This window comes from Cynocephalus volans, chromosome 2 (genome assembly GCF_027409185.1).
Source record: "Cynocephalus volans isolate mCynVol1 chromosome 2, mCynVol1.pri, whole genome shotgun sequence".
NCBI classification, from domain to species: Eukaryota; Metazoa; Chordata; class Mammalia; order Dermoptera; family Cynocephalidae; genus Cynocephalus; species Cynocephalus volans.
The window spans coordinates 64,048,995-64,076,324 of record NC_084461.1 but is presented as its reverse complement, the minus strand read 5'-3'; the positions used below and the strand labels follow the sequence as shown (position 1 = coordinate 64,076,324).

Genomic DNA, 27,330 nt, shown 5'->3' with positions numbered 1-27,330 from the left:
TTCTTTGTTGGGAGGCTGGTCATTGCTGCTTCAATCTTGTTGCTTGTTATTGGTCTGTTCAGGTTTTCTGTTTCTTCTTGGTTCAGTCTTGGTAGTCTGCACATGTCTAGAAATTTATCCGTTTCCTCCAGGTTTTCAAATTTGTTGGTGTATAGTTGTTCATGATAGTCTCTAATGAGTCTTTGTATTTCTGTGGTATCAGTTGTTATGTCTCCTTTTTCATTTCTGATTTTTGTTATTTGGGTATTCTCTTCTTTTTTTAGTTAGTCTACCTAATGGTTTGTGTATTTTGTTTACCTTCTCAAAACACCAACTTTTTGTTTCATTGATTTTTTGTGGGTTTTTTTTTTTTTTTTTTTTGTCTCTATTTCATTTAGTTCTGCTCTGATCTTATTTCTTTCTGTCTACTAATTTTTGGGTTGGATTGCACTTATTTTTCTAGTTCTTTGAGGTATAATGTTTAGTTGTTTATTTGAAGTCTTTCTATTCTTTTGATGTAAGCATAAACATTTATTGCAATAAACTTTCATCTTAGTATTGCTTTTGTAGTATCCCATAGGTTTTGGTAAGTTGTACTTGTATTTTCATTTGTTTCAAGGAATTTTTTTCGTACTGTTTTATTTTTTCTTTGACCCATTAGTTGCTCAGGATCATGTTGTTTAATTTCCATGTATTTATATTGTATAATTTCCAAAGTTTTGCTTGTTAATTTCTAATTTTATTTCATTGTGATATGAAAATACACTTGATATGATTTCAGTCTTTTAAAATTTGTTGAGATTTATTTTGTGGCCTAACATGTGGTCTGTCTTTCAGATGATCCATCTGCTGATGACAAGAATGAATATTCTTTAGTTGTTGGGTGAAATGTTCAGTAAATGTCTGTCAAGTCCATTTAAAGTGCTGTTTTAATCCAATATTTTTCTGCTAATTTTTTGTCTAAATGATCTGTCCATTGCTAATAGCAGTGTGTTAAAGTCCCTGACTGTTATTGTGTTGGGGTCTATCTCTCTCTTTAGATCCAATACCAGTTGCTTTACATATCTGGGTCCTCCAATGTTGGATGCATATATATTTATGATTGTTACATCTTCTTGCTGCATCAATCCTTTTATCATTATATAATGTCCTTCTTTGTCTCTTTTTATATTCTTGCTTTGAAATCTATTTTATCTGATATAAGTATGGCAATTCCTGCTCATTTTTGGTTTCCATTTACATGGAATATCTTTTTCCAACCCTACGCTACTAATTTATATGTGCCTTTGTTGGTGAAGTGAGTTTCATGGAGGCAGAATATAGCAAGGTCTAGTTTTTTAATCCATTCAGTCAGTATCTTTTTTTTTTTTTTTTTTGTCTTTTTCGTGACCGGCACTCAGCCAGTGAGTGCACCGGCCATTCTTATATAGGATCCGAACCCGCGGCGGGAGCGTCGCCGCGCTACCAGCGCCGCACTCTCCCAAGTGCGCCACAGGCTCGGCCCCAGTCTTTATCTTTTAAGTGGGGAATTTAATCCATTTACATTCAAGGTTATTACTGAGAGGTATTGCCTTGTTCCTGACATTTTATTAATTTTTTTATGTTTGTTTTATGTTTCTTTTGTTCCTTTTTTTTCTCTTTTATTGTTTGTCTTTGCTGTTTGGTATTTTTTGCAGTAATAAGATACATTTTCTTTCTCTTTCTCTTTTGCATATCTGTTCTACTAGTGGTTTTTACTCTTCTCATGTATTTATCATGATATATATTGCTTTTTTGACTCCAGAGGTAGGACTTCCTTGAGGATTTGCTGAAGGGTTGATCTTGTGGTGGTGAATTCCCACAGCTTTTGTTTGTCTGGATAAGATACTATTTCTCCTTCATTTCTGAGGGGAAGCTTTGCTGGATATTGTATTCTTGGTTGGCAGTTTTTTTCTTTCAGGACTTTGAATATATCACCCCACTGTCTCCTGGCTTGTAGGGTTTCTCTTGAGAAGTCTGTTGTTAGCCTGCTGAGTATTCCTGTATAGGTGATTTGACACTTTTTTCTTACTGGTTTTACAGTTCTTTCTTTGTCTTTGACTTTTGACAATTTGACTACAATGTGTCTCGGGGAGTTCCTTTTAGGATTGAATCTGTTTGGGGATCTTTGAGCTTCTTGGATCTGTGTGACCATATCTCTCTCAATGCTTGGGAAGTTTTCAGCTATTATTTCATTAAATAGGGTTTCAATGCCTTTTTCTCTCTCTTCTTCTTCCAGTACACCCATGTTTGTGTGCTTAAGGCTATCAGAAAGATCTTGTAGGCTTTCTTCATTTTTAAAAATTCTTTCTTCTTTTTTTTTTTTTTGTCCAACTTAATTCAAAAAGCCTGTCTTTCAGTTCAGAAATTCTTTCTTCTGCTTGTTCTAGCCTGCTGCTTATTCTCTCAGTTGTATTTTTTATTTCATTGAATGAATTCTTCAGTTGCAGGATTTCTGCTTGGTTCTTTTTTATTGTTTCTGTCTCTTTGTTGAATTTTTCATACATGTTCTGGATTTTTTTTTTTTAATTCACTGTGATTCCTACCTGTTTTTTCATCCATCATGTTGAGTTTCCTTAATATTGACATTTGGGATTTCTCTTCAGGCAATTCAGCAGTTTTCTGTTTTGGGGGGTCTATCATTGGAGAATTGTAGTCTTCTTTTTGGGGTGTCATTTCTCCCTGTTTTTTTATGCTTCGCATGTCTCTGTGTTGGTGTCTGGGTAGCTGGTGGTATAGTCACTTTTAAAAATTTTTGGAGTGGTTTTTGAGGGGAGAGACTCTTACCTATAGAAGTGTTTTATATTGATAGTAAGGTTGGGCTATGAAGGTTTGGTTCTGGGTGGGTGCAATAGTAAGTGCTGGCTTGCTCCCTGCACCTTCTCCACTGGTGTGCAAAGGCTGCTGTTTCAGATGGGACAATGGGCTCCCAGGGAAGGTGGCATGGATATAGGTGGTTTGTACACCCTCAGTGCACTCTCTGCTCGTGCTGGTGGGCTCACTGCATCAGGAAGACCTCTGAGCTTCTGGAGGCAGAGGGCATGGATTCAGGCAACCAGCACAAGGAGTCAGTGCAGTCTCCACTTTCTGTCTGCTGGAGTTGGTGCAGAGTGTTGAGTTGGGCATGGCTCTTAGCTCCTGCAGGAAGAAGGGTGTGGATCTAGAAGACCAGCATGCTCCCCCCGCCTCCACTGGCACAGGCAATTCCCTTATGTCGAGCAGGGCTCTGTGCTCCTGGAAAGAAGGAGGGCAGGCAATTGGCATGCTCCCCCCTGTGCTCTCTGCCAGGGTGTGTGGGGCCACAGAGTTGGTGGGATTCTGGGCTCCCCTGGCTCCTATCCCAAAATGGTGACATTGAGTGGCAGTCTGGGACTGAGGGGGGAGTTGGTGACTCTGCCTGTAGTTCTCCTCTGGGAAAATATAGTTGTGTGGGTTCTTAGCCAGTCCACAAACTGAGCTCACTGTTCATGAGGGCCACGAGGTTACCATGCAGCCAGGTTTGCAGGTGTTTAAGGTCAGGAGCACCGGCTGCCAGCCCTTCCCCACCTACCTTGTCTCAGCAGTGCAGGATTTCTCAAGTCTCCATGCCAGTCCTGGTCAGGAGTTTCTCCTGTCCTTCTATGTTGCTGTTTCGAGTTTCCAGGTATTGGGGGGCTTTCCTCTGCCTAGCTGGATTATGTTGTTTTCTCCTAGACACTCTACTCTTCAGGTGACTATTTGTTGCTTTGGTCTATTTTGCATTAGAGGCGAGGGCTGGCTGCAATTTTGTGTGTATTTCCTCCAAGAATCAAGAGCCTTGTATTCTTCCAGGGGTTAACTCAACCAAAAGGACTTTAAAGGAAAATGTTAGGGAACCAGAAAGGAACAGAGGGGTAAGAGTTGGAATGTATCTTCTATATTCTACCTCAGCCAATGCCCAGCCATGGACCAGGCAAGTTACCCAAAGTCTCCAGGTCTCCTGTCCTCATCTTTAAGGTGACAGGGTTTGCCTAAATCACTAATGCAACAACAGCTGGGAAATATCATGATTCCTCAGCATTTATTAATCTCAATCTCCATTATAGGGCCTTAGGCCATATCCCACCCCCCACCCCCCACATAATGGCCACTCCTTAAATACTAGTTTGTCAAACAATGAATCTATTGTAATACCAGTGGGACAGCTGAAGTCACTGATATTCCAGGTAAGATGCTTAAAATATTTTTGTTGTTTAGATATGGAATCCTTTATTAACATAAATTGCATTATATAGGAGATAAATCTGAGTGTGCCCTGATAAAGCAGAGGAAAGGGATGACAGACGGGGTCCCACTCCTCCCTACTCCCACCCTGTCTCCAGTGGGCTCCACGAAACGAATATGTCTAGATGAGCATGTAGATCAAAATTTTAAAGTGTCCACTGGTTCTGAAAAAAATAGTAAAGGGATTCTAAGAGTATTGTAGTTAAAAAAAATTTTTTAAGTAAAAAAATTTAAAAGTGTCCTCATGCAGGGGAATTTCTTTCTGGATACTGGATATTTTGGGTCCAAAAGACTCTCCAATACCTGGCTAAGCTGTCTGATACCTTCTTTGGTCTTTTTCTGCCTCCTATTTAGCTGTGTTCTCTGTCTGATTAAATCTCCCTTTTCAGAGCCCACATCTGTCATTCTGGTCCTAATCCCTCTCTTAACTACCAGACAAATACCCTTCAAAATAAACTTCATCAGCCTCCCCCCCTGCTCTGTTTCTTTCTGTTTTCAATCTTAGTTACCTATGCCAAAGTCTTGGAGATCATCCTCAGCTATCTACTTATCATCTTTCTCATTCACCAAATTTTGCCATTTCTATTCTAGAAGAGTTTCTCAATTCTGACCCATCTCTCACACTATTAACTGATTTAGTTCAGGATTCTATCACTTTTTCTTTCTTTCCCCCCCCCCCCAGGCTATTGCATTTGCCTCCTAACTGATCTTCATGCTTCTAATAATTATTACAGCAGCTATCATTTAGTAATGTTTGCTATATACTAGATGCTTTGCTAAGAGCTATGCATATGCTCTCTCATTTACTCCTCCCAATCCCATCTGGTGTTCTTATTCCCAATGTACAGGTGTGAAAACTGAGGCACAGAGAAATTTAAATTACTTGCAAACCATCACACATCGAGTATGTGGCTTAGATTTCATATCCATTTGACTTTTTAAGTCTTTCTTCCATCTAATTCACTCCCCACACTGCTGCCAGAGGTGGCTTTCTAAAACACAAAACTAATGATGCCATTCTTGCCTACTACAGGATAAAATCTAAACTCCCTATTTGTTTTTTTAATTTATTTTTTTTATTTTAATTTATCAATATACAATGTAGTTGATTTTCATGTCCCTTTACCAATTCCTCCCTCTCCCCCTTTCCTCCTCAATCAATATCATATTTGTTCACTTATCTGAACAAGTTCAAGGAATTATTGTGATTGCTGTGTCTTCTTCCCCCCCCACCCCCATTTATTTGTTTGTATTTATTTATTTATTTTTATTAGCTCCCACAAATAAAGTGAGAACATGCAGTATTTCTCTTCCTGTGCCTGCCAAACCCTCTATCTTGGCATTGAGGTCTTTCATAATACATCCACAACGTGGCCTATCAGCTCCAACACTACCTGCCACCCTCCACTAACATTCCTATAATTTCCTACAAAGTCCAGGCCCTTTGACAGCAATAACATTTTCTTGGAATGACATTCTCCTTCTTACCTGCCTGGTAAACTCTTATTCAGCCCTCAAAACTCTGTTTAAATGTCACTTCCTACATGAGTTTTCACCATTTCCCAAAGGCAAATCTAGTGATTCCCTCCTCTGTGATCCCACATCATTTTATTCAATATCTCTGTTGTAGAAAAAACATAGTGTAAAATTTTATCTCTTTACAAGTGTATTTGTTGCATGGTAAAAACAAATGACAAAAGTCACAACATACTCATCAGAATATCTCCCAATGTACCTTGTCAGGTACGTGGCTTGTAGTTGGTGCTCTATTAACGTTAATTGAATCAAATGTCCTCGCTAGCTCCATTTTTCTTAAGACCATTCAGTTTTCATCCTAAAACAATCTGGCTCTGTCCCCACTCTGCTCCTAAAACTCCTGTCCTGAAAATTACCAGTGCATGTGGGAATTAGGAGTTACAGTTGATATTTGCCTTGAAAAGGATAAAAGAAACACATATAGGATGTTTAGTTATTATTTAGTTCAGATTTAGTTATCAGGTATATATTTCCCATCTATTTATTACTAGTCAGCACCTGGCCATGACTATTACTCACCTTTGTACCTCTCAGCAAGAAAGCAATTGAGCCAATAATGATGAAGTTCTCTGCTTCACTAGGTGGGTCTCAGGAGGAAATGAGCCAGTGAGTGGGAGGCCAGCCCCTCTGATGGAACGGTGTCAGGGAAGGACCATCAGCAGGGTGCTGGCTCTGCTCTAATAGGTTAGAGCTGAGGCAGGGCTGAGCTGGAAATGGCCGTACATCCTAAGTGCTTGGGGGTAATCTTTGAACCCAACCTTCCGCTCTCCACAACACTTGGACAGATACTAAGTCAGTCGTGGTCCGAGAGGGCTCACTCACACAGCATCCACTCTAAGCTACAGCAGTGGGAGGGAAAAATGCCTGATGTCTGAGAAAACTGCCCTGTGACCAGGGGCTGGGAATTCAGAAAACACGTCATTTCACTCAATACACAAACTTAAAAAATTCCTAGCCTTGCTCAGTGTGTTCATTTTAAGATCCATTTGCAGCAGCCAATAACTTCTTAAAGGCCATACTTGAGGCTGGTTTCAGCCTTTAGTGCAAGATTCTGCAGCATCTGAGAGTTATGCATTCCTTCTTTCTTCCAGCAACTTCTAGACCTCCCCTCTTTCCTAGTTTCTCTGGCTTCTCCTTATCAGCCTGCTTCATGACATCTTCCTCCACCACCAGCCCCATAAATAGTGTTCAGCAGGAAACCTTTCTCTCCCTGGTTAGTGTCATTGGCATTGTCATCTTATATGAGATGGCTCCCGAACCTCTGGGCACTTCAGCTCAAATGTGGAGTAGCACTCCTCTTGGATCGTCCCCAAGGACCTCAAAATGGGAATGTCTAAAAGTAAACATTTTCATCTTTCTCTCTCCTGCTAAAACCTGGACTCTGTATTACCTAATTTGATGGACTGCCTTCCTTCCATTCACTGGTCCCTTCCTCCCCCTTCCAAACTATGATGAGCAAATCCTTGCTGACTCAACCTCTGGAAAAGCTCTCAAATCCATTCCTTCTCTCCATTGCTTTAGTCAGGGCCTTACTCCTTAACGAGGTCCCCTGCTTGAAAACTCTTTATTTGTACTTCTTTTATGACTACCCATACTTGCTTCTTTGTACTGGTAATTTGCAGATATTTGTGATTTTTCCATACTAGACTCTAACTTCCTTACATAGAGAAACCGTTTTTTTGGTCCTATTATCTCTTGTGATAATACTGTGCTTTGCACACAATGAATGTTTAATCAATAGACTATGGCGATAGAGAATGGATTATCTTAAAGTGACTGTACTTATTCCCAAAAAGAACAACTCATTAGATAATTAAATACTTACTCTAACTTCTTCCAGCCCAGTTAACAATGTTATATATACACCCAGGCCATACACACAGACACATGCACACATGGTATGACCTTAGCTACCTTTAAGTCGATCTTCTAGCAAACAAAAAGAAAAGACCAATCTCCCAAACAATTAAAACATAAATTGGGTCATATTTTTGTTGCTGGTCTTCCTTGAGGACAATGACACAATGACTAGTATCAAGTGAGAAAATATTTTGCAAATCTATTTTCTCAAAATGCCACCAAACATGGGTCATGCATCTTTTTTTCTTGCATTTTGACCCCATTGCTATGACTTAGTGTGGTAATTATATTACAAAGCTATTATTCGATAATATGAAAATGGCAAAACAATTTAAACGCTTGTCTGAAAAGACTCTGTTAGAATGCAATTATGAGTGAAATTACAATGGCAAAATCATTAAAATGCAAGTCTGGAAGGCACAGTTATGAAACCATTAAAATGCTTCTGTTGGGGACTCACAACATTGAGTGAAACTGTGCACTCCTGGGGACACAGTTTTAATTCACTAAAGCAGGCAACATTTATGGACAGATGAAAATATCTGTGCTCCAATTGTTCTTCAGCATTATCTACAGTTCTTAATACCACCTGGGGGTGTGTAACGTTAGGGTTTCTGGGTTTAGAGGTTTGACTGATAAGAGGACCATATGTAATACTGTGCTGCCATTCAGCACCAAGAACATAAGGCACAATGGCAATCTTGGCTTAGGTTTTCCTGTAATGTTCCCAATATAAAAGCTAGGATCACAACATGAAAAGATTTTTATTCTAAACTTAAGCCTCCAATTATTAAATATATGTGTGGATGCATTTCTAAGAATCTGTCTTCTTGAAACATTCTGCTGACATATTCCTTTAGCAAAATCTTGATAAATATTTTGATGTCCAGACTTACAGTGCATATACAGTTGACCCTTGGACACACAAGAGTCAGGGGTGCCCAACCCCTCCTGCAGTCAAAAATCTGCATATAACTTTTGACTCCTCAAAAATTACCAATAGCCTACTGTTAACTGGAAGCCTTACTGATAACATAAACAGTAATTAACACATATTTTGTATGTTTTATGTATTATATACAGTAAAAGTAAGGTAGAGAAAAGAAAATGTTATCAAAATGGTAAGCTCCAAAGGTAAAAAATAAATAAATAAAAAATAGAAAAAAATTTTTAAAAGGTTAAAAAATGTTATTAAGAAAATTATAAGGAGAGAAAATACATTTACAGTATTGTAATGTATTTATCAATACAGCAAGTTTTCTAAATTGAAAAAAATCCACTTGTAAGTGGACCTGTGCAGTTCAAACCGTGTTGTTCAAGGGTCATCTGTACTTGCTCACCAAATAAAAAAGAAAAAACAAAATACAGTGAATATACAAAACAGATCTGTTAAAATGACCAATTTGACAAATGACCAAGGACCCTCCTCTGAGGCATGGTGATGTCTGCATTTAGATGTTTGAACACACAAATGAATCTAGGAGCAAAAATATGCAAAATATGCCCCCCGACTACCATTCCTTCACCCTTCACAATCTGCCTTCATGGATCCATTTCTTTCAGTTAACTCTAAAGAAACAAATACTAGAAGTGGGTCGTATAAAAGAACAAGTGTTAAAGGAATAAAAAGATGTAAATCCTTTTCTTATTCATGATTCTCTCTCTTGTGTTGTCAGAGACCAACTTAGGATATGATATTTAATTTTAATCACACAGAAAATATCTCAGTATCAATGATTATAACATTATTTAACGAAGTTACTAGGCTTCCACATAAAAAAAATTGTATACTTTTGTTTTTCAAGCTGTAGTTTTAAAAAGTCCCTTGGAAATATAGCTACTAAATAGTCTTACTTTCTTTCACAGACTCCAGATCACACAAAGATTAATATGCACATAAACATGTTCACTGAGGCAGGATTTGCAAAAGGAGTTTGGAAATCCTCCCAACTTAGTGTACCAAGTATTTGAAGTAGACAAACTGTTGGGGATATTCTATTGTGTGCATGTTTCTGGGCCTTCTTATTTTCCCTTGCACAAACTCAGGGAATGTTAACTAGATACAACTTTGTAAGCATATGAACCTTGAGTGCATAGTAACTTTAAAACAAAAATCAAATCTGCTGTCTATTTTATAAAGAGGTCATATTATTTTTAATGGCTGCAATTTAAATATAAATATGATTTGAAATAAATTTTAAATCATACGAAGAAATGAAAATTTTCCAGTTTAGGCATAAAGATACAAACCTTGAAAAAGATAAAAAACAAAACAAAAAAACACGTCACCTAGAGAAAATTCTATGAATAAGGCTAATTGAAAAAAATAAGCAAATATACACATAGATTATAGAAAAAAAAATTAGCAGGGTCCTAAAAATATTTTAACTACAGTATTATACGTAAATTTGAAATTTAAAATCACATTTGTCAGAGTTTTATAGAATCAACCTCTGTATTTGGAAAGGTTTCAAATCAGTTTCATGTAATAGTTCTATTAACTTCTAAGAGCATATCTTTGCAAACCAGTGTAACAATTATAATAGCATAAATTAAAATATATTCTTCTGGGCCGAGCCTGTGGCGCACTCGGGAGGGTGCGGCGCTGGGAGCGCCGCGACGCTCCCAGCGGCCGCAGGTTCGGATCCTATATAGGAATGGCCGGTGCACTCACTGGCTGAGTGCAGGTCACGAAAAAGAAAAAAAAAAAAATTATATATATTATATATATTCTTCTAACTTACTCTGAAATGCATAAAAAGTAAGTTGGATTGCTGCATCTATAGATGGACAGATAGGTAATAAAAAAATACGGTGAATGTTAACCACAGAATCTAGGTGTTGGATATATACAGGGGTTCAATGTAAAATTATTTTGATTCTTTTGTGTGTTTGAAGTTTTTCACAATAAAAGATCTAGTTGAAAAAAATGCAGTGCCGTAACACAAAAGTATTTATTCTCTATATTGATAACCGTGCTCAATAAATAAATCAGTTTCAGCATTTGTCTCACTGACATCGCACACTCACCTAGCCATCCGGATCCTGAATTTGGTATGCATAGGTCTGTCTCAGCACTGGGCAACACAAAGCCAACGACAAACACCTCCACACCGTCCGCCATGAGAGCCATGCCCAGGACGAAGAAAAGGGCCCACTGGAAACGCCCATGACCGCACTCCTGGATTATCAGCTCATACTGCTGGGCCAGCTCTTCCTCGTCCGCTCTCCTCTCGGACTCCAGCTCCTGTCTGTCCTTGCCCTCGTCACCCTTGGGCTGCCCCATGGACACTATGCTGTCTTTCCCCTGGTTCATCCTGGGGATGCCCTGATACTCGCCCTCGTAGATTTCATCGTCTTCGTCATGACCCTCAGTAGCTTCACTTGAGCCTTCATCGTCATTGGCTTCCCCATCGTAGGGTTCCCCCGGCGGGTAATAGTCATCGTCGTCCTCTTCATCTTGGAAGCGACTGTAGGACCTCTGGGTGTATTCATCCTGGGCCCGGTCCACTGCTTGATTCACTTTCTTTACTGTTTGTTTCTTCACCTCTTTGGCAATGTCCTTGGCACCCTTCATCAGTGAAGTCCTGTCCTTGTAAGTCTCTTCCATCTTGTCTAAACCGATGGCCAATGAGAAGACAGGAATTTTCCACAGACTCTGTTCAGGGGTTCAGCCCTGGCTGCATCATCCAATTTTGGTTCAAAACAGAACTGCAAAAGAAGAACCAGAGCAGATACTTATTATTCCCTTCTGTGTCTTTCCCACCATCTATTTCTTGGTCTCTTTTCACTGCCCCACAGACTAAGACACAGAATTCACTTTTCTTTTTTTATGATCTCATTGTACACCTGCACTCCATATACTGGTTCTCTGCTTAAGTGTGATCAGCACTTGCAGTACTTAGGGTTTTTACTGTTATTATTATTATTATTATTTGGTTTTAAGGAATTTTGTCCTCAGGGTAACATTACGCAGGCATTACACTGAGAATAACACAGAGCATCTTGCGCCTTTAAAATTGCACCCAACACATTTCAAAGGGCTATAAGGCTATACCTTGATTGAGAAAAATAATATTGCTCACAGTCACACAAACACACACTATAGAGGCAAAACCAGAGTAGTAGAAGAACGCTGCCAGACTTTATTTCCTCACATTGAAAAAAACAGAAAAGCAAGTGAGCAGCACTATATATAGTCCATTTCTCTCTACTTTCATTTTTTTCCTCCCGACAATTGAAAACAGACTCACAGGGCATCCAAGACTGACAATGAGTATTTTCCCTACTACAGTGGTTGTATCTGTAGGAAATTTGCAGAGTTCATCAAATGATTTTACAGATACATTTGATAATCGTTGAGTTAAGAACATATGTCTTGTTCAGTGGGGGCTCTGCCCTTTTAAAAACCAGCACCAGGCCAGCAGGGTCAAGTAAGCCCCATGTGATGGACTTTCACACCCCCACCCTGTAAGTACTCCAGCTTTATCTCTATTTTATTCATCTCTGGACAACCTCCCCTCGCATCCCCCCACACACTCCCTCCCACCTTGTCCTACTGCCACTCCAGCTAGCTGTTGTCCTGGACACCAGAGTCTGCAGCCTTCTGTGACCATTTGATTTTCTTTCTCACTGATAGACCCTATGTCTTGGCTCTTAAAATTTGGGCTGACCTCATGGTAACTTATATTTCACTTGTCCACTGAGCTGTCTCTTCTGGTGGCTCAGGCAAGCCAACATCAGGCCCATCCTTGTACACAGGTGACATAAATGTGAAAAAAGTCATTCCCCCCATTGCTAATTCCCCAAGCCTTAAGCTGTGGCAGCATTCCAAACACTGATTTATATAATGGTCATTTCTACTTTTTTTTTTGTACCCAGTGTAAAATACTTGGTACCTGGCTATTACAAACATACATTTAAATGTTCATCCAAATATCACAAACAAACCCAGCAAGACAAAAGGATGTTTGTTTATAAATGGACTGTGCCTCATTCCCACTGACTACCTACAAATGCTCAGTAGGCACGACAGAAGCAAGGCTCTGCATTGGCCTGTGGTTTGGAAGACGGCAAAATGAAATTAAAATACACATATGATTACAAGGCTTTTTACCAAATGCCTTAATAAAGGATTTTCTGTTTGTTTTCCCTTTTCTTTGTTTTTTGGAGAGCTGGGAGGCAAGAAAGATGGGAGGATCCATGGGGACAGTAAGAAAAGATGGGAAGGTGGTGAGAAAAGAGGTTGAGGACGGGGTGCTAAGTAACTCAAGATAGAGAATGGAAAAAAGAGAAAGAAGGAGGAGAGAGGACAGTGATAAACAATGTTGAAATGGAGAGACATTTCCTCCTTTAAACATTAACAGCAAAATTAAAACATTTCACACAATAAATAGAGCCAACTGCTATCCTATCCACAGAACGGATGATGACATCGGACACTGCACACCAGCTGCCTCCTGGACACAGTCAGCACTGGAACCAGCCCCGAGGGAGATCCAAAGAAAGCAGAGCCTGAACCACCGTTAACGTGCTGCCCCAGCACCTTTGTGTCATGGGAAGCTTCTGCGATAGCTCTTTCTAAGATATTATAAGTAAATTGACTGCATATAGCTTTTCTGCTTTTGTTCCCAGCCACAGATATTCTTCCCACATGCCTCAAGGAGCTTTCACCCCCCAAAAATTTCCTTGTGTGGGGGCCACCTCTATAAGAGGTGTCAGGCGTGGTGTCTTGAAGGTCATGGTTATGATTGGAAAAGTGGACAATTCTAACTCCCTAAGTGATCTTATCACTTGAGCAACGAAAAAAATTAAATAAAAAAGAGTTTTACAATTAAACACTTCTGTTTCAAAAAAAAATTCTGGACCAAAACAAGACATGTGCATATGTAAGTTCTTTCTTTTTGTTTTTTGGTGTCTGGCTGGTAAAGAGATTTAGCCTTGGATCTTGCTGTTATCAGCACTATGCTCTGTAAGTTCTTTTTTTGACTCAAGTTTCCTCATCCCCAAAATTGAAGCTCCAGCTAAGTTTTCAGATCCTTGAGGGAAGAGAATTGGTTTTGTAGTTTGTAGTCTTGCTAAAGCAAAGAAGGTTTTCAGTGCTCTTTCATAAATAAGGGCAAGTATGAACACTTATGCAAAAATTCTGTTTAAAGTCTTATGTTTGTAGCTGTTGCCATTGGGGTTAACTGGGTGAGGGGTGTAGGGGATCTCTCTATTATTTCTTACAACTGCATGTGATCTACAATGATCTCAAAATACAAAGTTAAACAAAAAAACAAGTTTGTATCATCCTTATAAAGCAATCTTGGAAAATATGCAGGATGCTTGGCTATTACCTCTCTATGGTAAATGGAAAAATGTAAAAAGCTTGGCTTATTCCAGAGATTGTCAGGGAAATGGCTGATTGATATCTGTGTCGGAAGTGAGAAAGAAAAGTAGCTCAGAACAATTTGAGCAATGTGAGGTCTGCTACACTTATCAGACTCAGAGAGATGTGAGCACAGGGCTTCAGTCACGTCCCCCTCACCCATATCCAGGATAATTGCTAAAAGACAGGTTTTACCTAAATGTCCATCGATGGATGAGTGGATAAGGAAACTATGGTATATATACACCATGGAATACTACTCTGCCATAAAAAAGAATGAAATTCTCCCATTTGCAACAACATGGATGAGCCTGAAGAAACTTATGTTGAGTGAAATAAGCAAAGCACAGAGGGATAAATACCGAATGTGCTCACTCATAAGTGGGAGCTAAGAGAGAAAGAAGGAAGGAAAGAAAGACCACAGTAGTGCATTGGGAGGGAGAGAACATACCTTGGGATACAAAGTGGAGTGGGGAAAGGGGGGGGGAGGGTGGTTGAGGATAACTGAGTGGGGACAAGGGGTACAATCGCAAGTTGTGGTAATGGACATGCTGCCAGCATGGATCTGGCCTTCATATCTTGGGCATGAGGGGTGACAATCAACTTTGGATCTCATGAATATTACTAACCAATAATAAAAAAAGGAATACATATCAGAAGGCATTTACAAATTACAAAAAAAGAAAGATAGGATATCCTTGTATTCCTTGTTTTTAATAAAGTCATTATATTAAGGATAAAGTCTTGTTAATGATTATAAAAATTTTTGTTACTTATCTAAATTTCCCCATTCAGAAATGTTTTTGTTTCCATTGCAGTGGGACCAAATTATAGAACATCATTTACATAGCTAACAGACCAAATGTATCAGCAGTGGAAGCATTTGCGTTAAGTAAAAAATAAAGTATGTTTATATATATATAAAAAGACAGTTTTTAGCTACAGTATCCATCACCAATGGGGACAAATTACCCAATGTTATCACAACTTGTACAGTGTGACCCTCACTCTTTCTCTGTTGCAACATTCCTGGAATTTATGATGCAAAGAGCAATGTATAGCCAAGCAGTAGCTTGTGTTATTTTAGTGAACCAATGTAAACTCTTGGCAAACAACTTTGGAACTGCCCCCTTCAACTTCTCCTTTTTCCCTATAAAAGTATCTGTAACTGCTGCCAAGCAGAGCACATGTTCAGGGCAACTTGAATTTGTGACTCCTGGGCTGCAGTTCTTGATCCGGGCCCAGATAAACTCCTTGTTTTATATATTTTTGCCTTAGTTTCTTCTTTCAGATCAACAGAAGGTTATACCTGAATTAAAGCAGCAGTTCTCAAGGTGGGGCCTATACACCAGGTGTGGCCTACAAGGTCTACGAGCAGCTGCTTATAGCATTATCAATGTTTGCAGACAATATACTTTTGTTTCTGGAATGAATTACCAAGTTATACCACATAATATATGCCAGGCACCATATCAATGAAAAACATAACAAAACAAGCTAGCTTGATTTAGTGCTTACTATTTGCCAAGCATTGTGCTAAGAACTTTACATATATTCTTTTATTCTTTTATTTAATCCTTACTTCAATTGTACAGAACAGATATTATAGTCTCCACCTTACAGATGAGAAAATTAGGGCCTAGAGAGATTGAAAAATTAGCCCAAGCTCACGAAGCTTGTTGGAGGAGGTGCTGGGCTCAAGCTTAGGTGGGTATGACCTTAAAGGCTTCCCCTTGTCCTCATGTGTGTTACACAGTGCTCTTGCTGGGGTCTTAGTAAAAGCCACAGCCTTCTTCTTAGTCATTCTAGTAACTTTTTTTTCCCTATACTAAAATTGTTTTATAACCTCTTCTCTAAATCATCTTGCAGGTTCTGACATAAGGACAATTGTGATATCTTTCACTGGTGATTATCTTTATATGGATCATAATTATAAAATGTGGTCTTGTTTGTTCAGATAAACTACTCCAAGATGGTGGCTGTACTTCAGAAGATAACATAGTCATGTTAAGTAAGATGTTAGTGAGCCAGGACGACAGGAAAGTAGGCAAAGCACAGAAACGCTACCAACCTCCTGTTAGCTCATGACGCCCCTTCTCATTTATTCAAGTCGGTTTCCTTTTCCATGAAATAAGAATAATAATAACTATCTTACAGTGTTGCAAAGATTAAATGACTTATGTAGACTGTTTTTAGGACAGAATTTGACATTTATTAAGTGCTTTTCATTCAGGTTCCCCAGAAACAGACCTGCCAAAAGGAGCCAGGTGCAAATCATTTATTAAAAAGTAAGGGAGTGGGGAAAGCAGGACTGCAACTTCAGGCAGAGTCCTGTGGAGCAAGCTTCAGCCTGATCCCGCAGAGGAACTCTGGAATGTAAGTTCAGGCTCAGAGTTACTCCCCACCCAAGGCAAAGGTGCTAGGCTTTCCTACTCCCACACCTGTCAACTCTCAGCCAAGGGCCACCCGGGGCAAGGGTGGGATGCAGATGCTTTCTGCTCTCTGCACTGAAAGGAAAAGCAGTTCCAGTAGCCCAAAGGCAGTCCTCGAACAAGAGGTATGGGTGCTGGCTAGTAGCCCCAAAGGCACAGAGACAGTGAGGTGGATCCAGGAGTATCAGGGCAGGGCATGAACAGTATCTTCCCCAACAAGCACTGAATAAATCCTTGTTTAGGTGCCTGCTCATCACACTAAGCTGTAGGACACCCACAGCTGATTAAAAACTACATTATAGAAGTAGCTATTTAAGCCAAATGACAATGACAGTGAAATGTATCTGATATATTCAATGATATGCACAATCATCGTGCCTAACAATCATTTTGTGCACATATAAAAAATATAACAAGTTATATACATAAATGAGTTGTTATAGCAAAACAGAGTTTTAGCTTTCTTCTTTGATGGTTCACAGCAAACAGCATGGATCTCGTAACACTACATACCTATTCTAAAACAATGCTTCACAAGCTCTCACCATACACAACTCACACGTACACATATACAGATGTTTCTCTCAGTTTCCTCAGGCTGCCCAAACCTTCAGTCTTTCCTTCTGCTTTAACCTTCATCACAACCATAATCAAAAGATCTTAGATAGCTACTTCTTCCTAAAACTTTCTAGAATCTTCTGGATGCTGGGAGAGTCCATTGTTCTAATAACTGTATCAACACAGCTTTAAAGCCATTGTGTGCTCACAGGGTAATGATAGCAGTAGCAGTAGCTCACCTACTATTCTGTCAGCCATGTGCTAAGCACCTCAAATGTATTATTGCTCAATAATCCTCACAACAATCATATGGAGCAGGTCCTTTTAAAATTCCCATTTTATGGACAGGGAACTGAAACCTTCCCAGTAAGAATTCAAACTCAGGCAATCCTGCTTCGGATCCCAACCACTTAACCACTACATCTGCTACCTTTTGTGGAAATGGGAGCCTGTGATGGAAATAGAGATCTGAAACAGCAAAGCTGTGGTAGAAGACAGCCCCCATGCCAGTAGAATAGGGATCTTTTAGAGTACTTGCTGATGTCTAGTGTGTGGAGTTTGGGCAGAGGGGCCCATTATGTCACAACCCTCTTCCCCTCCTAAGCTTTGATCTAACAGACACATTCAACACAGAAGACAAATGGAGATCGAATTGCCAGCTGATTGGAGAATTGTGCCCACGCTTCATCCTTGACGCCACACCTTCCTCCCAATTCAGGTACACTAGACTACATGGGACTCCTTTGTGAAGTGGGTGGGGTTGGGGGAGGCTGTCCATGGAGCTTTCCACTCTAAGCACATTTCTGAGATGAAAAAATAGGTGCTGACCCATCATCCCAGCCTGTGCAAATCTTTGACATGTTTATCATTTAAGGATGCCTCTTGCCCTCCAACCCTCTAAACTACCCATCTGTGTAAATTCCCATTCCAGGTGCAGTTCAAAAGCCTACTCTTTCATAAAATGATTTTCTTTCATTATTACTTAATCTAATCACATCTTCCCAGCTGTTTCCTCCTGGCATTCAGTCATGTCTTCCATATGGTTATGATATATGCAATAGTCTTCTTTATTAGAATGTAAGCTCACTGAAAACAAAAACCAGTGAAACAGAAAACTATAAAGCAATGTTTTTCAAACTGTGGTTACTAGAGGCGGGAAATGGGGAGAGGGAGGGGGATTAGCAAGAAATTGGTTAATGGACACAAAGAATGATTATGTTTTGTGATGATGAATATACTAATTATCCTGATTTGTACACATATTGTACACAGGCATTGATATTCAACCCTGTACCCACAAACATGTGTAATCAATTATGTTTCAATAAAAAAAGAAAAAGAAATAAAGCAATGTTATTAAATGAGAACACAAGCATCATAAGAGGTCCAACTCTCTGATCCCCCTTTCCTCATGAGAGAGTTTTCTGCATCAGCATTTCCCCAAAGCACAATCTGCAATATGTGGTCCTAAGGTGCTCTGAGAGGAAAAAGTTCTATGGTCAGATAAATTTGGGAAGTTTCTATCTCATACTCCATTTGTTCTTCTCTAGGATGCTTCATATGCAAAGCCTGTAGTAAAGACCCTTGTTTAAATTTGTTTCCCAATCATTCCCAAACTTTCCTAGTAACAGAATTCTTTGTCCTCAACATGACACCAATGAGCAGCTCTTATTATACACTATGGGAAATACCATATTAAGATGAATGCTAAGATCCTTTAAAATTCTAATGTCTCTATTATAAAATACCATAAAACTCGCTAATTAGAATTAATTGAGAGAAGTAGAATGGAAGGTAAAAAATCTACATTAAAATAACATTTCTAAAATAAAATACAGTATTTCAAGTCTATTAAAATTGAAACTGTTTTCAAAATGTAGTCTCTTATGACTTTTAAGCAGACTTGCTACAAAAATAGAGAGTATTTAGCATATCTGCATATTTTTAAGTAATGTCATTCAAAGAGCCTGGAAAGTTTGATTTTAAGTACTGTATATTAACATTCTTTTTAAGCAATTTTGACACAACTAATTTGCTTTATGAAGAATGAATCTTATGAGTCCGGGTAAACTCGGCCTCAGCAGTTGTCTAAATCTCCACCAATTCCACAACAGTGAAATCTAAAGGCCTTACCCAAATAACAAACCTGTTTACATATGTGAACTTTTCTCTGAAGGTCCTAGACCTCCTGAGAGAAGGAATATCTCAAGTGAGTCAAAGTGGGCAGTGTCCTCCTTTAGAGAAGTGTCTGAGCTCAATCTAGTACAGCAATTTTCTTTCTGATTACAAAACTAAAACATGCTTATTTAAGAAATAATTGGACCACCTTGCACCCAATAGGATGGCTACTATAAAAAATAAAAATTAAAAAATTAAAAACAGAATATTGGCAAGGATTTGGAGAAATTGGAACCCTTGAGTGCTGCTGGCAGAAATATAAAATGGTACAGCACTGTGGAAAACAGTATGGTGGTTCCTCAAAAAATTAAAAATAGAATTACCATATGATACATCAATTCCACTTCTGAGCATATACACAAAAGAATTGAAAGCAGCGTCTTGAAGAGATACTTGTACACCTATGTTCATAGCAGCATTATTCACAACAGCTAAAACATGGAAGAAACCCAAATATCTATTAGCAGATGAATAGGTAAGCAAAATGTGGTATGTAGTTACTATGGAATGTTATTCAGCCTTAAAAACAAAGGAAAATCAAATACATGCTACAACATGGATGAACCTCAAAGAGATTATGCTAAGTAAAATGTGCCAGTCACAAAAATACAAATACCATATGATTCCACTTATATGAGATATTTAGAGTAGTCAAAATTATATAAACAGAAAGTAGAATAGTGGTTGCCAGGGGCTGGGGGAGGGGAGAATAGGGAATTATTGTTTAGTGGGTAAAGAGTTTCAGTTTTAAAAGATGAAAAGAGTTATGGGGAAGGATAGTGGTGACACAACATTATGAATGCATTTAATACCACTGACTGCACATTTAAAAATGGTTAAAATGGTAAATTTTATGTTATATGTACTCTATCAAAACAAAAAAATTGGGAAAAAAAGAAATAATTGAAAAATTCAGAAAGCCGCAAAGAATAAAATAAAAACCGTGTGTATTTCCACCACCCAGAAATGCTCACTATTAACAATCACCAATTATATTTCCAATCTTTAGACTGTACAGATGCATGACCATATGATTTTTTAAATTTAAATTTTATACTTATATGTTTAATTTGTATTTTTTGGAAATAGTTTATTCATGGTTTCAGGTTTGTAAATACTTAAGTAGCGTGATAAAGATCATTTAAGTCACATGATAGTTTTTCCTTTAAAAATGGTCCATAGGTTACCCAAGATTGAGAATCACTGTGGTAAATGTCGTGTGCCATTATCCATCCTGCTTCCACCCTTAACTGCTCTGATAAAGATCGTTAGTGATACCAATCTACTAACACTCCAATTTTATGGTTTCTTATTAGACCTCATCTTAATTGACTCTTCTGAAGTATTTGCTATTTTTTTCTCTTTATTTTTATAGCAGTTTTAGTTTTACAGAAAAACTGAGCAAAAAGTATGGATAGTCCCCACCCCCCCACATATATAGTTTCTTCTATTATCAACATGTTACGTTAGTGTGCTACATGTGTTACAATTATAAATCAATACTGATGCATTATTATTAACTTAACTTTATATTAGGATTCTCTCTATGTATTGTACAGTTCTATAGATTTTGCCTAATGCATATGTCCTGTACTAACCATTATAGTATCATATAGAATGGTTTTGCTGCCCTAAAAATCCTCTGTGATATGACTAATTTAGCACATTTGGATTTGAATTCCTTCTCAGATCACTGCATTATCTCTGATTCTTTGGGTGTGAATTTCCCCATTTGCTGGGTTAGTGACTATCTTAAATAGTACAGGACTTCATCATATATTTAGTAATTCTTGGGTGTGAGCATATCTTCTATAGAAGTGGTTCTCAAAGTGTGGCTTGGTGATTCCCAGGAAACCCACAAGACCATTCAAGGAATCTGTGAAGTCAAAACAATTTTCATAACAATAGAAAATTGTTACTTTACATTTTCAGTCCCATTTTTTTGTGAGTGTATAGTGGCATTTAACGGAGAATTCATGATGTGTAGTGACATCATTGCTCTGAAGGTTAATGGAATGTACTCTTGCAGATTCTTGTGTTTTAAAAATTTTCTCAGTTTTAGTTCCTAATATGGTAAATATCAATAGATATAACCCACAAAAATAAAAGCTCTTTTGTCATTAATAATTTTTAAGAGTGAAGAGTGGGTCCTGAGACCAAACCAGAAAATTCAGAGCTACTCTTCTGTAGGAATCCTTTCTTGCTTGGATCCTACAGAGTCCAACCCTATAGGCTTCCCTATAGAGTTTATTGTTTTGTTTTGTTTCATTTTTCATTTTTTTCTCCCATAGGGTTTTGAGTTTGTCTCTTATAGAGCCCCAGAGGGATCACAAAGTTCTGAACTAGGTCTCCTGTCAGTGGCTCAGTTCTGTATTTCCACATCGTACAGAGATACTGCTAGGTTTAGGGTTTCCATCATGTGAGTGACATTTTCCATCTGTCTTTGGTGTACAGTTGTGGACTGTCCTTTCTTCCAAGTGGGAATGGGCAGTGTGTTTCTGGCTCCCAACTTGCCTGCATGAACTGGTTATAACTTGGAAAGCACAGTATTAGCTCCCACACAATGCTATGTCACCCTTTCCACTTATGGCACAGAGGATTTCTTTCTCTTTCTTTTGAGGTCAGCTATTTATTACCTAACCAGTATTTTGATATTTCATCCATGCATGTAATAATAAGGTGTGGGGTAGGAGAGAGGGGACTTAGAATGTGCTCCACTCACCATCTTGACACAGATGTTGACACTTTTATAACCTGCTTTAATCATACATTTTATATTAAAAATTTTCTCATGCTTTTAAATATTCTTCTACCATTTTTATTTATGACATATGATAATTCATTTAACCTGTCTCCTATCATTGAGCATTTAGGTTGTTTACATTATTTTAGTATTATTAATACATTACGATGCACATTCATGTGGTAGGTCTTACTGAGAATTCCTGATGTCTAATGGAGGACCTAGTTTTGATGATTTTAACATACATACCACATTGTCCTTCAGATAGGCTGTGGCAATTTGTAATTTCTGGAAGCACATAGGGAGAGCTCTTATTTCCTTGTGTTCTCACCAATATTGGAAATCGGCAATTGAGATTACTAAAAAATGGTGTTTTATCATTTTAAGTTGCATTTGATTATTGATGAAATTCAATATTTCTTTTCTTGTGAAATCTAATATCCTTTGTCCATTTTTGTATTGAGGTTTGCAGTGGGTTGAATGGTGGCCTCCAGAAAGATATGTCCATGTTCTAACCCCCAGAACCTGTAAATGTGACCTCATTTGGAAAAACATGTAATTATATTAAGAATCTTGACATGAGATCGTCTTGGATCATCTGGGGGGGCCTAAACCCAATGACAGGTGTCTTTATAACAGACAGAAGAGAGAAGACACAGAAAAATGCCATGTGAAGATGGAGGAAGAGATTAGAGTTATGCAGCCTCAAGCCACAATGCCTGAAGTCACCAGAAGCTGGAAGAGGCAAGGAAGAGTTCTTCCCTTTGGGGAGAGAACAGCTTTGCTAACATCTTTTTTTTTTTTTTTTTTTTCAATTATTAGAATGTTCATTGTTACAAACCATGATTTTTCTTTATGCCCTTTACCTGACCTTTGCTAACATCTTGATTGTGGACGTCTGTCCACTAGAATTTTAAGAGAATAAATTTCTGTGTTTTAAGCCTTCTAGTTTCTGGTAATTCATTAGACAGCCACAGGAAACTAATACAAAGTCTTTTTCTTATTGAATTTTAAGAGTTCCTTATATAACAGGGATATAAACCCTTCTGTCAAATATGCTGTAAATACTTTTCTCAGCTGGCCTCATCCATGGGATTTTTTGTCATGCAAAACTATGAAACTATTTTTATACAGTCAACTTAGAAGGTACTCCTTTCATGTTTTCTGCCTTGTAGTAAGTTTATTTAGGCCCTCCTGAACTTCCAAAATATTCATCTGTATTTATTATAATTAATTTTAGGGCTATTACCTAATGTTTATTTCTGAAATTTATTTTGCTATATCATGTAAGAAGAGATTTTTAAAAATTAATAATTGAATATGTCAGAAACAGTTATTAAAATGCCCCTTTTATAAGAGACAAAATTTCTACATGTATTAGTACCTCTTCAGTCTTGTATTCTGCTCCACTGACGTTTATTTACTGTTGCCCTAATGTCCTTGAGGTTTATTTGTTTTGTTCTGTTTCGGCAGCTGGCAAGGATTGAACCCTGGACCTTGGTGTTATCAGAACCACACTCTAACCAACGGAGCTAACCAGCCATCGCTCATTTAGTTTTAATTTTTGTCACTTTGTTATAGGTTTTATTTTTTCTAATTTATTTTTTATTGTCACATAGTTGATTGTACATATGTGTGGGGTACAGGGTTGAATATCAATACCTGTATGCAATATATGATGCTCACCTCAGGATAATTAGTATATTCAACCTTATATAATGTATCATTTCTCATGTCTGTCAGTGCACATACCACTCATGACTTATCCTTTCCATTTATTGATTGTTCTCATCTATTTTCTCTTCCAAATAAACTTTAGAACTGCTTAGCCATTTTTCAAAGAAAATTTTCATTAGAAATTTAATTGGAATTGTACCAAGTTTATAAATTAATTCCAGTAGAAATAAAAGTGTTAAAAGAGTCCTTTCATCCAGAAATAGAATACATCTTTCTATTTATCAATTTTTCTTTTATGTAACTAAGACAAGTTTAGACATGTTCTTCTTATTGTGCCAATTATTTAATGAACAAGATATATACATCCATATGTAAATATATATTTTCAAATATTTTATTCATTTGCATATCTGCCTATTGGTTTCTCGGAACCATGATATATATTCGGCCACAAACTTCAGTTTCTGCCAGAGCTATTTTGTGGGTTGGGAAATGTGCTCTCTCCTGCAGTAAAACATCAGCATCCCTGGGGAGCAACTCATGGAATTTCATTCATGGAACAGGGCGATGAATTACACAAGTAATATGGCAGACTTGCTTGAAGATAATTCAGAAAGGGAAGCTGAACCATGCTGACAGTCCCAGCTCAGCTTTCCTCTCCATACCCTTCTGAGGACGTGGGCCCTTCCCTGGGAAAGTGTTTGCAGAAGCAACTTTGCAGAAAGAACTGGCAAGCAGATTTGGAGCATCTCCAGTTGAGGACAGGAAGAGTGCAGTGCTCCTGGATTCCTGCCCCTAAATAGTTACCAGGATCCCATCACCCTCTGGGGAAACCAGATGCCTGAGGATCATCGATAATCTGCATTATGAAGCATCATCAGTTACCAAACTGTCACACACAATTCCTATTCTTAAATAGCAGTGAGACATTCTCTTCCTGAAATGACCAAAGGCATTCTGGCAGATGGTTTCCCCAGCATTAGACAGAGACCACCGGATTTGAAAGGGACCATCTGTGAATGTGGTAATAACCACTCAGAGTGAATGTGGTCACTTCTGCTCCTTCAGTGAGATGTATAAACCGTGTGAGGAAAACTTGAAAAGAAACAAAGCCAGGAAGTGAATCCCTTCTCGCACGTGGGTTACCAGCATCCTCACCAGGGCGTTTGAAAAAGCAGCGGAGGCAGGGAAGAGTGGAAGAAGAGGAGGGGCTTCCTCCAGCAGTTCTGCTTGTCTCCCCTGGGGTTAATAGAGGGCCCCCAAAGATCCAAGCATTCATTCAGCGAGTGTTTATTAAGCACCTATGATGTGCTTGCTAGGCGCTCTTCTGGGAACTGAAAATCAGAGATTGAACAAAGCACACAAAATCCCTGATTGTTTGGAGCTTTCTTTCTAGAGGCAAGACAGATAACAAAACAAAGAAACATAATTTAACGTGGTGGTGAGTGCTTCAAATAAAAATAAAGCAGGGTAAGGGGTTAGAGCAGCTCTGTTCCATAGGACACTCCACAGTGATGGAAATGCTCTATACCTCAGCTGTCCAATAAAAATAGGGTGAGGTAACACCACACTTGGCTAGTATCTACCCTACTGCATAGTGCAGGGTTAGAGAGTGTAGAAGGTGATGTTATTCTAGGAAGAATGGTTAGGTGAAATTTGAAGAGAAGCCTGATTAAGGCCAGGGCATAAGCCCAAGGGTGCAGGGTTTTCTAGACACACAGGAGGCAAGAGCAAAGGCCCTGAGGCAGGGACTGGCAAGGAGGCCAGGTGGCTGAGCAGATTCAGGGAGAGACTGTCAAGGGATCACTAAGGGCTTTGAAGGCCATGGTAAGGGCCTGCAGTTTTATTCTAAGAGACATGGGCTTAGAGAAGGGGATCGACAAGATCTAGAACAATACAGCTTAGTGGAGTATAAAACAGGATTTCTTTTAAAACCCTACTTACACAATCATTGGTGATGCCTTCCTTTCTTTTACTAGATCTCACTAGCCCTGCTCTTTCCCATCTGTTATTGTTTTTATTCTGACTACAATGATCTCATAGTAAATAATGACAACTTCATAATAAAGGCAGCATGTATTACATGTCTTTAAAGACAGGGTGGAGGAAGGACAAAGGCACCTGGGGGAAAAGTTCCTCAGTACAGACAGAGCAATCAAGAGAAAAATCTTACTCTTAATTGTGCCTGATAGGTGCTTAACAAGTGTCTGTGATCATCTACCTTCTTCACCTCCACGTTCAGTCTCTCACCAGAGCTACGGCAAAATAAGACTAGTTTTCTCTTCTTGCCTATCACAGGAAGTAGAAGAAAAAGAAATAGACCCAGACAATCTACAAATTAGATACTCCTTTCTTGCATATGTAAAAGTTGGCAATAGAGCCAGTCAAATACTGGTGTTGAGCAATTACTTAGACCCAAAGATCGAAACTAAAAGTGGTCATGTCATCTGCTGTGGAACAAACACACAGTCATTCCTAAATTTATACAGAAAGTCTACAACATCCCTTGAGTAAACAGGTGTCCTAGACATACTAAGATGACCCAAATTATTAGACATAAACAGTGATCTTGTTTGTGAGTCACACACCTGCATTCCAATACTTGCTTTTGCCACTTACTAGCTTTGGGACATTGGTGTAAAATGGGAAATAACAGTGTTGTTGTGAAGATTCAATAACATCGAAAGGCAAAACCTTTTACATGGTACCTGCTCAGTAAATGCTAGTTTACTAGAAATTAAAGAATAATTTATAAATATAATTCATCATCCATCAGTGATAATGCTGGCAATTTCCTTTTTTGACAGGAAAAATGCTTATTAAAGGTAGGTCGGCTGCACTCCTCTGTAGCCTGTGAGCACAGGCTGCAGTCCCAGAGCCACAGCAGGCTGTGGTAGAAAAGGCTCACCCTGGGGCTTGCAGCTGTCACTGAACGGCACACCCTGAGGTTTAGCCTGCAGAGGAAAGCTCAAAGACGGATGTCTACTTGTCTACCTGCCTTTTCTGAGGGAATCAGAGCAACAAGATTAGAGCACTCGCAGAGTTTCAATGCAGTTTAAAAGCATAGCCAGATTTATCAAATCTGCCTCATTCATATTACATTGATAACAGCAAAACACGTTTTCCTGGACTTCAGTGAACTGAGGTCAATGAGAGGAGGAAACAGAGCCCCCCAAGGCTTGCACTATTCTCTCTTTACTGCCTGGAAATGACATATTTTCTCTTTCCACTTTCTCTATGTTTTACTTAGGAAATATTTCATTTTGCAAGGTTCCTAGGGTGATGGCTATAAAAGCAGCTGCCTTTGTTTTCTTCAGCACCATGACAACCCCCCCAGGGTATTATTCCCTGGGATGCTCTGCTCATTGTTTCCCTGGCTTGTGGCCTCTAGAAGGGAGGCACCAGAGACTTCCTAAACACCTCCACCGGCGTTCTGTGGCTAAATGAGGGTGCAGCTTTCAGACCAAGGTGTCTTAGTGGTGCACAAGTCCCCACAGAGCCTTCTGCAAAGCGAGAGAACTGGAGCATTAATTTACTCAGTGCTCAGTGTTCTGCCCAGGGTTCTGTTGGTATATAATGCCTCTGAGTGCTGAGAAAGTGCCATTCAAAGCAGGTCTCTACTGCCACAAACCTAGGGGTGGGGGTGCGTGTGCATGTGCGCACGTGTGCGTGTGTGTGTGTGTGTGTGTGTGTGTGTGTGTGTGAGAGAGAGAGAGAGAGAGAGAGAGAGACTGTGG

At 38.8% G+C, this 27,330-nt stretch overlaps 1 protein-coding gene across 2 annotated transcripts in view; it reads right to left on the bottom strand.

The window, feature by feature from the left end:
• Positions 1–11,245, bottom strand: part of SV2C (synaptic vesicle glycoprotein 2C) — a 182,596-nt gene extending 171,351 nt beyond the window's left edge. For both annotated transcript variants that reach the window (XM_063087197.1, XM_063087198.1), the window contains exon 1: positions 10,666–11,245. In XM_063087197.1, the coding sequence (XP_062943267.1) occupies positions 10,666–11,245 (580 nt within the window). The remainder of the gene's footprint in view (positions 1–10,665) is intronic.
• Positions 11,246–27,330: the final 16,085 nt, after the last annotated feature.